The following is a 15,223-nucleotide window of genomic DNA, read 5'->3' as shown; positions in this document are numbered from 1 at the left end:
GAGAGGCTGCTCTGCTTGTGAACGGTGGTTCAGAGATCTGCATTGTAACAGTCACTTTGGTGGTAAATGGAAATTAGAATGCTCTTTCACAGGTCCCTGTCTCCAGTACAAGTAGTGACAGTTTTCACACTGACCGGAGACACTGACACATATACACCTATTCAAGTGAATGGGTCTGTGCACCTGTCAGTGTGTTTCCATGGACCTTGTGTCTGTGGACAAAACACGCTGATATGTCCATTTTTTTTTTAAAAGTCAGCACGGGCTGCAAAACGTCCCACACACATGCACTCGGATGTCTCACATGGATGTCATCAGTGCAACATGCACCGGAGCTAGGGAAGAAGCGCTACAGTGAGCGCTGTTCCGACGGCGGGTGCTGAAGACTGCTCTCTTGGGAAAAAGTCAGCAATGAGGTGCTTTTTCCCATGGTGCTGAGGTCACCACAGTTCAGACCGGCTGGGAACGCAGCCTCACTGTAACCTCTATGTCGTCACCGCTGGTCAATGATGCTGCGCTCGCAACAGCTCATTCACAAGAGGTTCTCAGCAGAGACGGTCGCATCTTGGCACCGTCCAGGTTGAAAACTATTCATCGCCCCTGTCAGGGATTACGGCGTGGGACAGAACGACGGAGAGGATAGGGATGTGGTTGTTTTTTATTTTACTTTTATTACAGGAGATAAGGGATTCAGTGGAATTAGCCATTATACTCACCTGTGTTTTTTATTTTTAAAGAAAAATGGAAAACTGTGTTTTGTTTTATTTCTAATAAAGGACTTTATTCTGGCTGTGTCTTTAGTTACAATAAAACTATAAGATTAGTAATGGATAAGTGTCTTATAGACGCCTCTCCATTACTAAGCCGTGGGCTTAATGTCACCTGACAGTACAAAGGTGACAACCCCACAAATATGAACCCCACTTGCCACCGCTACAGGGCAAGTGGGAAGAAGTTGGGGGGGGGGGGGGGAGGGGGGGCAATATCAATGGCCCCTTTGCAGCCTGAGAATAGCAGCCCCTAGCTGTCAGCTTTAGCAAGGCTGTTATCAAAAATGGAGGGGGGACCCCAGGCTGTTTAAAAAAACAACAACCATTCTTTACTTAAATAATTTGAAAATACAGCGTGGGGACCCCTCTATTCTTGATAACCAGCTTTGCTGAAGCTGAGGGTTGCAGCCCCCAGCTGTGAGTTTTGCCTGGCTGGTTATAGAAAATACATGCCGGGGTTTTTATTTAATTATTTATTTATAGCGCAGTAGCCAGCTGATTAATACTCCCATCTGCCACTCCTGCTGTCACCAATTAGCAGCACCAGGTGTAGGCTGATAGGAGTAATAATCCCCTGCTGTCATTGTTATCACTTGAATATAACTCATTCTCCCCTGCTCTTAGTCTCTGGCACCCATCCGTGTGATACTGATGGGGCACACAGTTGCCACACGTGTGCCGCAAGTATTACACACACAGACACAGTCAACTACTGTGCTACTACTAGCTACTGTTTTTTTCCGGTACCAGAAATATCAGGATGTGTGAAACAGGCCTAAGAATGCTCTTTGACCTGTGCAGAAGTTACTGAGCAAAAATCACCCACCAAATGGTGCGATTCCGTGCAACTCCAGCTATAAACTACAGGGATTACCTCTTACTGGAACCATATATCTATACAGTATACATACAGTATCTTTAAGTATAATTACATGGAAAACGAGAAAATCATTAAAAAAAAAAGTTTAACTCAAAACCTTGATTTCAACTGTGTTATGTTTTCATGATACACTGAATCACGGTTTAATTAGAAACAAACAACTAGTGTACAAATCTTGCATCAGAGTTAATGGTGAAGTAGACATTTTACACTTTACTCGACAGCTTGACAGTGTTCAGAGGAAGGTGTACGACTGAAAAAATGCACCAAAATCTGGGCACAAAATATTGGTTTAAAGTACAGAACTGAAGATGTATGGAAAAGAGCTTCTCCCGTGAAGAATGATGTATTGGAAAGGGGCAGAGTCAGTGGTGAGCTGGTAACTAAGAGGAGCAATAAACTGCAGGATAGGCTGTTTACAGGTTGCTGAGAGACCAGAAATACTACACTATGGGCTGGATACGGAGGGGTAACAGAGTATACAGTAGGCTGAGAGGAGAGAAATACTGCACGATAGGCTGTTTACAGGGGACTGAGAGGACAGAAAAAATACACTATGGGCTGGATACGGAGGGGTGGCAGAGAGGAGAAAAATACTATAATATGGGTTGTATACAGTTGGCTGAGAGGAGAGATACTGCAGGGTGAGCTATATTTATGGGCTAGAGTGGGTTACTGCATTGGTTATAATGACAGAAGATCAGCTCTCCACCCTCCTGTCAAGATCACATCTCACCACTTGCATGCTTGACCCCGCTCCCATCCCACATCATCCTTAACCTCGCCACAGTCTTCTTCACAACCCTAACACACCTTTTCAACCTCTCACTCACAACTGGTGTCTTCCCCTCATCCTTCAAGCATGCCTCAATCACACCCATCCTCAAAAAGCCCTACCTCGACCCATCCTCTGTGTCTAGCTATCGCCCAATATCTCTTCTTCCTTATGCCTCAAAACTACTGGAACAGCATGTACATCTTGAACTGTCCTCCCACCTCTCCTCCTGCTCCCTCTTTGACCGGTTACAATCTGGCCTCCGTTCCCATCACTCAACTGAAACTGCCCTAACTAAAGTCACCAATGACCTACTAACCGCCAAGAGCAAGCGACACTACCCTGTCCTCCTTCTCCTGGACCTGTCTTCTGCCTTTGACACTGTGGACCACTCCCTCCTGCTACAGATTCTCTCATCTCTTGGCATCACAGACTTAGGCTACTTTCACACATCAGGTTTTTGCCGTCAGGCACAATCCGGCAAATCTAAAAAAAAAAAAAACAAAAAAAAAAAAACGGATCCTTTTTTTTCCGCCGGATCCGTTTTTTTCTCACAGAGTTGTATTAGCGCCGGATGGCCACATGTTTCATCCGTTTATTGCCGGATTCGTCAAACTATTTTTCCGGCGGCCGGAGAAAACGTTCGTTGGAACGTTTTTTGTATCCGGCGAAAAACGTATGAAACAGAGATGTGAAATGATAAATCCGGTTCTTCATGTATTTCTCCATTCAAACATGCACATTTTCCGTTCTGGGGTGTCTCTCGCTCTCTTCCCTGGAACAGGAAGTCCAACCTATATCCCCGGGTAAAAAAAAAAAATAAAAAAATAAATAAATAAAAACACGGATCAAGCAAAAAAACGGATCCGTCACACCAATTTTTCACAATTTGCAACGGATCCGTTTTTTTAAAAATTCGCCGGATCCTGCCTGACGGCAAAAACCTGATGTGTGAAAGTAGCCTTAGCCCTATCCTGGATCTCGTCATATCTAACAGACCGAACATTCAGTGTTTCCCTCTACCACACCACTTCCTCAACTCGCCCCTTGTCTGCCGGTGTTCCTCAAGGCTCAGTTCTAGGACCCCTACTCTTCTCCATCTACACCTTTGGCCTGGGACAGCTCATAGAATCCCACAGTTTGTAGTATCATCTCTACACCGATGACATGCAGATCTACCTATCCGGACCTGACCTCACCTCCTTACTCACCAAAATACCACACTGTCTGTCTGCTAGCTCAGCCTTCTTTTCTGCTCGCTTCCTAAAACTGAACATGGACAAAACAGAATTCATCATCTTTCCCCCATCTCACTCTACCCCTCCACTAGACCTATCCATCAATGTCAATGGCTGCTCACTTTCCCTAGTCCCACACGCCCGATGCCTCGGGGTGATCCTCGACTCTGCCCTCTCTTTCAAGTGACATATTCAAGCCCTTGCCTTTTCCTGCCATCTCAAGCTCAAAAATATTTCCCGGATCCGCAAATTCCTTGACCACGAAACCACAAAAACACTAGTGCACACCCTTATCTCCCGCCTTGACTACTGCAACCACCTCCTACTCTCTGGCCTCCCCTCTAGAACTCTGGCACCACTCCAATCCATCCTTCATTCGGCTGCCCAACTAATCTACCCGTCTCCCCGCTATTCCCCAGCCTCTCCTATGCCAAGCCCTTCACTGACTTCCTATCGTCCAGACACTCCAGTTCAAAACCCTCAATATTACATACAAAGCCATCCACAACCTGTCTCCTCCATACATCTGTGACATGGTCTCCCGGTACTTACCTTCACGCAATCTTCGATCCTCACAAGATCTCCTTCTCTACTCCGCTCTTATCTCTTCTTCCCACAATCGCATCTAAGACCTATTGTGCTTCCCCCATACTCTGGAACTCTCTACCCCAACACATCAGACTCTCGCCTACCACGGAAACCTTCAAAAAGAACCTGAAGACCCACCTCTTCCGAAAAGCCTACAGCCTGCAGTTATCCTCAACCTACTGAATCGCCGCACGCCCAGCTCTACCCTCTCCTAGTGTATCCTCACCCATACCCTGTAGACTGAGCCCTCGCAGGGTCCACTCTTTCTGTACCTGTTAGTGCCTTGTTTTTGCTCATGTTTATTGTATTTGTCTTTTCACATGTAAAGCGCCACAAAATAAATGGCGCTATAAAAAATGTATAATAATAATGTTATAACAGACTTTTGTTAAGGATTTAAAGCTTTTGTAATTGTTTTTAGTGTATGTTTAAATACAAATACAATTAAACATCTTCAAAATAACATTCCATTAAATATACATACAAAGCCCACCAGATATAAGTCTGTCAGTCATACGTTATAACTCCTCTAGGACTTTTATGACTTCCCTGGTATCTGTATCTGTAAGATGAAGATACAGGTGAAATTGTGAAACTAGGCAGCAGATAGGTGCGTGGTGTGGTATACCACTGAATCCAGTCCTTCGGCTGTTCCTGTCCAGCCAGAGGACAGTGACAACCAAAGAGCCACACTTTGCCCAGGTCTGGCAAGGACAGTTCATTCTTTAAATTTTTTTAAAAGGATTTAGGGGATTAGTAATTGATGGCCTAACTTTAGGAAAGGCCATCAATATTAGTGAAGGTAAATGATTGAAACTTTAGAAAGATACAGAATGAAGGGGTTGTAGGTCTCATTAAAGTGCCATGACCACTTTATTTGTTTTGAGGCCAGTAATGCCAAATACGTTTAGCCACGTTTGTGTAGCAGTAAAGTCCCACTAAGATAAATGTGAACTACACCGGTATGCAAGTTGCAACTTGACTAAAAAAATTTACAACCTGCATTCAATAACTTTCTTGTAGTTTTTCGTATAAAAAGGCTTCTGCACAAATCTGTAGAGAGCAGCCTAAAGACTGTTTTACATAGGACATTGATCCACTGAATGGGAATTAACTTATAAACATTCAATCATTGCCCCATGAAAACACACAGTGATCAGCCAACAAACTAGGAAAAACCAATTTGTCACCTGATGGCATTTCATTCTGCAAGCCTAAAAATTATTGTGGACTGGAAGAACAATTGCCATGACAAGGAGATGTAATGCTGACAACACTAATCGATATATGCCATTCTGTATATACTGTTCGTTTCAACTGAGATGAATTATATTATATATATATTATAATATATGTGGGATACAATGTTCCCAGTTATGCTACATGTTAAGCAAGAAAGATCTCAAAAAGCATTTACATGAGTATAATAGCTGTGTATGGAGTCCCTGCCGCCCCAACACATGTTTTGCTTCTTCGTCAGGAGGCGCATAACTCGGAACATTGTATCCCTTGTACCTATACCACTGGCTCATTTTTACTAAGGAATCTCATGCACTTTTATCACTTTTGTACTTAATGCTATGCTGTCCCTGCTTGGTTAGCAGTTACCTTGTCCATATCTATTCCCTTTTATTCTTGCTAAATCATTTAACCCCTTAATGACAGCCAATACCTCTTTTAACTGACCTGAGATATAAGAGAATAGCCTCCCCATACAGGTGACAATCCAGCAGCTGTCGGCTGTACACTATAGCTGACAACTTGCTGTATCAGCCACGATCAGTATTAGCACCTTCCAAATCTGTTTAACCCCTTAGATGCTGCTGTCAATAGTGACTACATCATTATAAATGGTTAACAGAGCGTGGGGGCTTCCTCTTTATCCAAACTGGTGCCCTCAGATCATGATTTTGTGGTCCTGATGTTTGCCATGGCAATTCATGACCAAAGAGCGGCCTTACAGTCTGACAGCTCTAGTAATCTTTTCAGAAGTTAGAGGCATTTAGGTGGTAAAAATACACATTTTCATTTCTGTCATACCACTTTGCATTAATTCCTGTAAAGCACCTGAAGGGTTCATAAACTACCTGACAGCAGTTTTCAATATGTCTAGGGGTGCTGTTTTTAAAATGGTATCACGTTTGGGGGTTTTCCAATATATGGGACCCTTAAAGTCACTTCAAACATGGATAAGACCCTAAAAAAATAAATTTTGTAAATTTCCTTGAAAAAATGAAAAATTGCTGCTACATTTATAAACCTCCTAAAATACTAACAAAATAAAATAACATTTTACAAATGGTGCTGATGTAAAGCCGACATGTGGAAAATGTTATTTATTAATGGTTTGCTGTGGTATGGCCATCTGGATTAAAGGGATAATCATTCAAATTTAGAAAATTGCTAATTTTTTAACATTTCTCTCAAATTTTTTATATTTTGTATAAATAAACACAAAACATATCGACCTAAATTTACCATTATCATAAAGTATAATGTGTCATGAAAAAACAATCTCAAAATCACTGGGATTTGTTGAAACATTGCAGAGTTATTACCACATAAAGTGACACTGGTCAGATTTCAAAAATTTGGCTCTGTCACTAAGGGGTTAATAGCTTTTTGATTGTTTTTATTGGCAATTTATACTGTTAGTGCTTTTTGTTTATTTAATTTCAGATTTTTCCTTTATACCTCATTCTTTTGGGTTTATTTGTATTTATGCTTAGAGATTAGTCTTTTTTTTTGTTAAATAACCTAACCTTGCTTTATTCTTCTCCACAACTTTATCCCTGATCTGTCTTGTGTGTCCCTCAAGTTTTCATGATGTCATTTGATCCCTTGTGAGTTCTGGAGGCAATTGGTCACTCAGGATATAACACGACAGGGGGCTGAACACAAGTGCACATAGCAATTTTCAGATTTATATTTTTAACTAGAAAACCATGTATCATTTCCTTTACACTTCACAAAAACTTGTTACTATGTTTTGGAATATCAATAAAATCCCAATAAAAAACATTTGTTTGTTAGTGCAACATGAAAAAACATAAATGTGAAAAAGTTCATGTGGTAAGAACACTTATTAACAGAGATTATACATACTGTACATACAGTGTGCTGAACATCTTGCTTTACATCAATATAATTTTTCCCATATGCACCATTTAACTTACCATTAACATTTGTGGAGGGCAAAATAATTGACATTTTTGGCCTGCTGGTTTTATTTCTGTTGGTAGCTGGCAATAGCAAGTGGTCCTGCAAAATGCACAAAAATCCAAAATATGAAATTACTATAAAACAAACTTAAAATATTAATATCACCTTTGAACTTTTTTTTCAGGCAAAACAGGCCATAAGGCAACCTTTCTCCATGGATGCTGGAAGCCTTGGGAGAAGCGAAAATACTCCCAGATATGCCTTGCATCAACAATAAAATGTATCACCTCCCTAGACCAGTGTTGTGAGCAGGGACATATATGTGCAGTAATCACTACTACTGAGTGTGAATGGCGTAACTCGGTTATCTGCCTCTAGATTTATATAAAAGGAGTTACCAGTCACTGTAATCCTGACATACGATGAGAATTAGAAGATTGCGAACAGCTCAGTAGTGATTTATTTCTCATGAAAACAAATACCTAGGGTGCTGAAAATCCAACTACCCAATCCTTCTCATCTTTTGGGGTAAAGTTGAGGCACCATACACCCCAGATGGATGGCCTGTCTCAGTGACTTCCATCCAATATGTATGGGAACTACAAGCATCTCTTGCAAAACACACATTGAGTGGCTTTGGTAATATGCCTTTTACCAATTATTTTGTTCTTAGGGTGTTTGTGTGCAAGTAGTTATTGAATTGTTTAAAGGGGGTTATCAGGGACTTTGAACAAAAGAAAAAAAAATGTGCCTAAGCATCAACAGGCAGGTAGTTGCTTACTACCTTCCTGTTGTGCTTGGTGCTGTTCTTCGCCAGCAGAGCGTTCCTGCCAGCGATTCGGCTGCTCCTGCTGACTTCCAGCCAACAGAGCGACCGCTTTTCCGCTCTGCTCTACTGACATGGAGCGACTGCCGACGTCATGCTGACCGACTGCAGACGTCATACTGACCGATAGCCAGCTCTCCGTTGCCTAATTTTTTTCATTTCAAAGAAGCTTTATTGGCAGGACCAAATAAACATTAGTTTCGCCAATGCATGTACACAGTAGGGAGACGGGACTGTGGGAACGATGGATGGAGTATAATTTTTTATACAATATGTGTATGTATGTATATATGTATGTATATATATAATACATAATAGAGCAGTCCTATCTAATGTATATAATCCCTATCTGATATATTTAAAAACCTGATCATCTGTATAGTGCCTGTATAAGCAGGGTTCAGAGAGGGAATATCCATGTGGACCTGCTAGATGGAACAGCTTTAGTGCAAATGACCCACAAAGGAGTGGTGGACTCCCCAGTCTTGTAGAAACAAGAAAACAATTATAGAACCAGAAACACATGGGCTACTTGCACATGGGCTACTTGTACTATACAGATGATCAGGTTTTGAAATACATCAGATAGGGATTTTATGCATTAGTTAGGACTGCTCTATTATGGGTATACCTTGACGATTGGTGGAGCAGCTTAGTGTAAATTATTTTGCAAAAAAAAACGTATCAACTAAATACCCTGGGTTTTTTTTTCATTTTTTGACTGGCACTTGCTTATTACTGTGATTTTTTTTACAACAGAGCATTTTTGACCTCACTGTGCTCTTTTGTGTTTTCAAGTTTCTTGGTGGTGTGAACATGTTCCTACAGACTTGTTCAATGTGCAAGTAGCCCATGTGTTTCTGGTTATATATATATATATATATATATATATATATATATATATATATATAATATAATATAATATTACACCTTTAGATGTTGTTCTTTCAGTTTCTGCGTAGGTGTGCACATAGATTTCTGGACACTCCATCATAAACACATAGGCAACTATGAGGTGGTCAGATTATAAGGGTATGTTTCCATGGGGCATAATCTCTGTGCTTTGGATGCAGCAGACACCCAGCTCTGCCCAAAGCACCGCCCCCTGTTGTACGCACGGTGATTACGGATGTGTTCATTGAACACATGTGGAATCACTGCATCGTATTCATAGACTGTTATTTATCTTGCGGAGTCGGAGCGTCTCCGCAAGATAAATAGACATGTTGCGGTCTATAAAGACGCGCCACATGTCCGGTTAAGCAGGGCTGCCGGATGAGGACCTGCACGAATAGTGGAGACGGGATTTCATAAAATCCCCTCCACTATGCTGTAACATCTGGACGCTGCAAATGTACGCAGCGTCCAATCCACAGCGAATACTGAAGGTTTCTTGACTGTGGAAACATAGCCTTAGTGATCTCCTATTTGTCACAGCAACGAAGGATTACATGTTGAAATCCAACATGCCTGGATCTGGTTTACTCTCTGCCATTAGGCTGCACGGCCAGCATAAGATCTAACTTCCTCAAATTACTCAACTTTGTATAGCTTTTTCTTTTGTCTCTTACAAGTTTTATATTTTATTCCCCTTTTTGCTTCCCTCCATTTGTTAAGCACCCATCCTCTAATTTTCCCCAAAGTTTCTTTGCAATGCTTAAGACATACTAATCAGAAGGTACGGACAGCAACTGGGGGTAGTTCTACTATACCATCCATATTTGTAGAGATAAGGAGCCTGAAACAGGAAGGAAATATTTCTTAACGGCTTAAAAAGTGAAATATGTACTGGAATTTTTGCTAACAATCCTTCACCTGTGACTTATACTAGAAGAGTAATATTTCTTTCAACATTACTGTTCCTAATTCAGCTATGATTATACCCATGCAAAGAGCCATCAACTGATGTTCGCTTCTACAAGCAGAATGTGGCTATTGTACAAGGTAATCAGATCATTTACTCAAGAGAATCTCATGGAAAATAACTGAGTAATAGGGTTTTTCTAATTTGATAAAATAATTGTGTGTGCGCAGTGCCGTGCAATGCTCAGCTTTTTAATAATCTCATAATACAAGTGACTATTCTTGGAGATAACCGGCTACTTTTTTTGTGCTTCAGACGACAGGAATCTATACTATTATTCAGATCACTGATCCCGGTCTCCAACCACCTCCTGCCTCATTACACAACATTACCTGTCAAATAACAGGAGGACAAGATAACTCTAGGAGGGACAGAGAGAAAACACGAGTATGGATAAGTGCACAATAAATGCTGGACACAGGAAAGCTTGACAATCAGACTGCTGGATGTGTACGGTGCAATAGGAAATATTATAAAATATTGCTGGGAGATATAGTAAAAGTTCTGAACCCACATCCTGCAGCGTCCCCGATCTGTGCGCACATTCCCCCAGACCTCACCGCTAATACTTTGGTAGGTGTCAGAAGCAGACAGCATATTCTGGTTTTAACTCTCCAATTAATTTTTATGTAACAAAGTCAACCTGTGGATTACGATAAAATAGGTCTTTCAAATCTTCTATGTGTGATCACCTATTAGACAATGTATTTTTTTGTTTGTTTGTTTTTTGTTTTTTTTTTAAACTGTACATGTTCTAAAATATACAGTACTGCCCTCTGCAACCCCGGATATTCTGCATTGATGCTCTGGTGTTAAGCCTGGTCCTTGTTCTCCAAGAGGCTGACACACGACCATTGTAGATGGTGATATTCATTTACAGGGCAATTGGCACCAGAGCGTACACGGTGTTTATTTTGGGACTTACACACAGGATCACCAAAACTGCCACCATTTATCACATATGGGTGTGGGGGACAATTTGGGTTATGCTGGGCGCAAACTGTACCGCAGCGGTGGGGAGTGTCAGACTGAGCTGGGGAGCACCATTCATTCCTTATAGTCACATACATGTCATGACTGTGTAGAGGGGCCTTCCATGACAGTCTTACAACAGCAAGTCTAGCCAGCACACAAAAACACACACACAGAGTTTGCCATGATTTGGCCAAGCACTGAAGTAACAGATCTAATCAGATTCTACAACTATGTGCCAAACTATTTACTCATGGACATGAAACCAGAAGAACAGCTCACCATCCACACAACACTCCAGGCAATCCCTCAATAATTTACTGTACTTGTTCCGCAATGTTCCTTAAAGGGAACCAGTCCGCAAAACTGTGCTGTGTAGCCTACAGAAAGTGTCAGGGCGGCACCGTTATACTGATTAAAATAACACCTCGGTTGATGAGCTGCCCCCTAGTTTACATAATGAATGAAGAGATATATATATCTATATATTGTGTGTATGTATATATATATATATATATATATATATCTATCTAATATACAAAGCTGAATGTGTGTATGTGTGTATATGTCCGGGATTGGCATCTGCACCGTCGCAGCTACAGCCACAAAATTTTGCACAGTCACACGTCTGGACCCCGAGAGCGTCATAGGCTATGTTGTGAGGCGAAATTTTAACCCTGCGCGTTCCAATTCACCAAACAATTTGGCCCCTATCTACATACAGGGGAAAAAGGCAGCTGCCAGATGTGAACGAAGGGGACTTAACCCCTTCACCCCCAAGGGTGGTTTGCACGTTAATGACCGGGCCAATTTTTACAATTCTGACCACTGTCCCTTTATGAGGCTATAACTCTGGAACGCTTTGACGGATCTTGGCGATTCTGACATTGTTTTCTCGTGACATATTGTACTTCATGTTAAAGGTAAAATTTATTCGATATAACTTGCGTTTATTTGTGAAAAAAATGGAAATTTGGCGAAAATTTTGAAAATTTTGCAATTTTCCAACTTTGAATTTTTGTGCCCTTAAATCACAGACATATGTCACGCAAAATACTTAATAAGTAACATTTCCCACATGTCTACTTTACATCAGTACAATTTTGGAACCAAATTTTTTTTTTGTGACAGAGTTATAAGGGTTAAAAGTTGACCAGCAATTTCTCATTTTTACAACACCATTTTTTTTTAGGGACCACATCTCATTTGAAGTCATTTTGAGGGGTCTATATGATAGAAAATACTCAAGTGTGACACCATTCTAAAAACTGCACCCCTCAAGGTGCTCAAAACCACATTCAAGAAGTTTATTAACCCTTCAGGTGTTTCACAGGAATTTTTGGAATGTTTAAATAAAAATGAACATTTAACTTTTTTTCACACAAAATTTATTTCAGCTCCAATTTGTTTTATTTTACCAAGGGTAACAGGAGAAAATGGACCCCCAAAGTTGTTGTACAATTTGTCCTGAGTACGATGATACCCCATATGTGGGTGTAAACCATTGTTTAGGCGCATGGCAGAGCTTGGAAGGGAAGGAGCGCCATTTGACTTTTCAATGCAAAATTGACTGGAATTGAGATGGGACGCCATGTTGCGTTTGGAGAGCCCCTGATGTGCCTAAACATTGAAACTCCCTACAAGTGACACCATTTTGGAAAGTAGACCCCCTAAGGAACTTATCTAGATGTGTGGTGAGCACTTTGACCCACCAAGTGCTTCACAGAAGTTTATAATGCAGAGCCGTAAAAATAAAAAATCATATTTTTTCACAAAAATGATCTTTTCGCCCCCAATTTTTTATTTTCCCAAGGGTAAGAGAAGAAATTGGACCCCAAAAAATGTTGTGCAATTTGTCCTGAGTACGCTGATACCCCATATGTGGGTGTAAACCATTGTTTGGGCGCATGGCAGAGCTTGGAAGGGAAGGAGCGCCATTTGACTTTTCAATGCAAAATTGACTGGAATTGAGATGGGACGCCATGTTGCGTTTGGAGAGCCCCTGATGTGCCTAAACATTGAAACTCCCTACAAGTGACACCATTTTGGAAAGTAGACCCCCTAAGGAACTTATCTAGATGTGTGGTGAGCACTTTGACCCACCAAGTGCTTCACAGAAGTTTATAATGCAGAGCCGTAAAAATAAAAAATCATATTTTTTCACAAAAATGATCTTTTCGCCCCCAATTTTTTATTTTCCCAAGGGTAAGAGAAGAAATTGGACCCCAAAAAATGTTGTGCAATTTGTCCTGAGTACGCTGATACCCCATATGTGGGTGTAAACCATTGTTTGGGCGCATGGCAGAGCTTGGAAGGGAAGGAGCGCCATTTGACTTTTCAATGCAAAATTGACTGGAATTGAGATGGGACGCCATGTTGCGTTTGGAGAGCCCCTGATGTGCCTAAACATTGAAACTCCCTACAAGTGACACCATTTTGGAAAGTAGACCCCCTAAGGAACTTATCTAGATGTGTGGTGAGCACTTTGACCCACCAAGTGCTTCACAGAAGTTTATAATGCAGAGCCGTAAAAATAAAAAATCATATTTTTTCACAAAAATGATCTTTTCGCCCCCAATTTTTTATTTTCCCAAGGGTAAGAGAAGAAATTGGACCCCAAAAAATGTTGTGCAATTTGTCCTGAGTACGCTGATACCCCATATGTGGGTGTAAACCATTGTTTGGGCGCATGGCAGAGCTTGGAAGGGAAGGAGCGCCATTTGACTTTTCAATGCAAAATTGACTGGAATTGAGATGGGACGCCATGTTGCGTTTGGAGAGCCCCTGATGTGCCTAAACATTGAAACTCCCTACAAGTGACACCATTTTGGAAAGTAGACCCCCTAAGGAACTTATCTAGATGTGTGGTGAGCACTTTGACCCACCAAGTGCTTCACAGAAGTTTATAATGCAGAGCCGTAAAAATAAAAAATCATATTTTTTCACAAAAATGATCTTTTTGCCCCCAATTTTTTATTTTCCCAAGGGTAAGAGAAGAAATTGGACCCCAAAAAATGTTGTGCAATTTGTCCTGAGTACGCTGATACCCCATATGTGGGTGTAAACCATTGTTTGGGCGCATGGCAGAGCTTGGAAGGGAAGGAGCGCCATTTGACTTTTCAATGCAAAATTGACTGGAATTGAGATGGGACGCCATGTTGCGTTTGGAGAGCCCCTGATGTGCCTAAACATTGAAACTCCCTACAAGTGACACCATTTTGGAAAGTAGACCCCCTAAGGAACTTATCTAGATGTGTGGTGAGCACTTTGACCCACCAAGTGCTTCACAGAAGTTTATAATGCAGAGCCGTAAAAATAAAAAATCATATTTTTTCACAAAAATGATCTTTTTGCCCCCAATTTTTTATTTTCCCAATGGTAAGAGAAGAAATTGGACCCCAAAAAATGTTGTGCAATTTGTCCTGAGTACGCTGATACCCCATATGTGGGTGTAAACCATTGTTTGGGCGCATGGCAGAGCTTGGAAGGGAAGGAGCGCCATTTGACTTTTCAATGCAAAATTGACTGGAATTGAGATGGGACGCCATGTTGCGTTTGGAGAGCCCCTGATGTGCCTAAACATTGAAACTCCCTACAAGTGACACCATTTTGGAAAGTAGACCCCCTAAGGAACTTATCTAGATGTGTTTTGAGAGCTTTGAACCCCCAAGTGTTTCACTACAGATTATAACGCAGAGCCGTGAAAATAATTTTTTTTTTTTCTCAAAAATGATTTTTTAGCCCCCAGCTTTGTATTTTTACAAGGGTAACAGAATAAATTGGACCCCAAAATTTGTTTTCCAATTTGTCCTGAGTACGCTGATACCCCATATGTGGGGGGGAACCACTGTTTGGGCGCATGACAGAGCTCGGAAGGGAAGGAGCGCCATTTGGAATGCAGACTTAAATGGATTGGTCAGCAGCCGTCACGTTGCATTTGCAGAGCCCCTGATGTACCCAAACAGTACAAACCCCCCACAAGTGACCCCATATTGGAAACTAGACCTCCCAAGGAACTTATCTAGATGTGTTTTGAGAACTTTGAACCCTCAAGTGTTTCACTAAAGTTTATAGCGCAAAGCCGTGAAAATAAAAATTCTTTTTTTTATTTCACAAAAATGATTTTTTAGCCCCCAGTTTTGTATTTT

General features: G+C 41.1%; 1 protein-coding gene across 4 annotated transcripts in view; it reads right to left on the bottom strand.

Annotated features, from left to right (window-relative positions):
- The window catches only part of ATF6 (activating transcription factor 6), a 169,701-nt gene that overhangs the window by 33,545 nt on the left and 120,933 nt on the right, over nucleotides 1-15,223 (bottom strand). For all 4 annotated transcript variants that reach the window (XM_077276992.1, XM_077276991.1, XM_077276993.1 and 1 more), the window contains one exon: nucleotides 7,428-7,512. In XM_077276992.1, coding sequence (XP_077133107.1) covers nucleotides 7,428-7,512 — 85 coding nt within the window. The remainder of the gene's footprint in view (nucleotides 1-7,427; nucleotides 7,513-15,223) is intronic.

The sequence above is a fragment of the Ranitomeya variabilis genome, chromosome 8 (genome assembly GCF_051348905.1).
Source record: "Ranitomeya variabilis isolate aRanVar5 chromosome 8, aRanVar5.hap1, whole genome shotgun sequence".
Taxonomy (NCBI): Eukaryota; Metazoa; Chordata; class Amphibia; order Anura; family Dendrobatidae; genus Ranitomeya; species Ranitomeya variabilis.
Note: the sequence above shows the minus strand (reverse complement) of the source record. Positions and strands in the feature narration are given on the sequence as shown.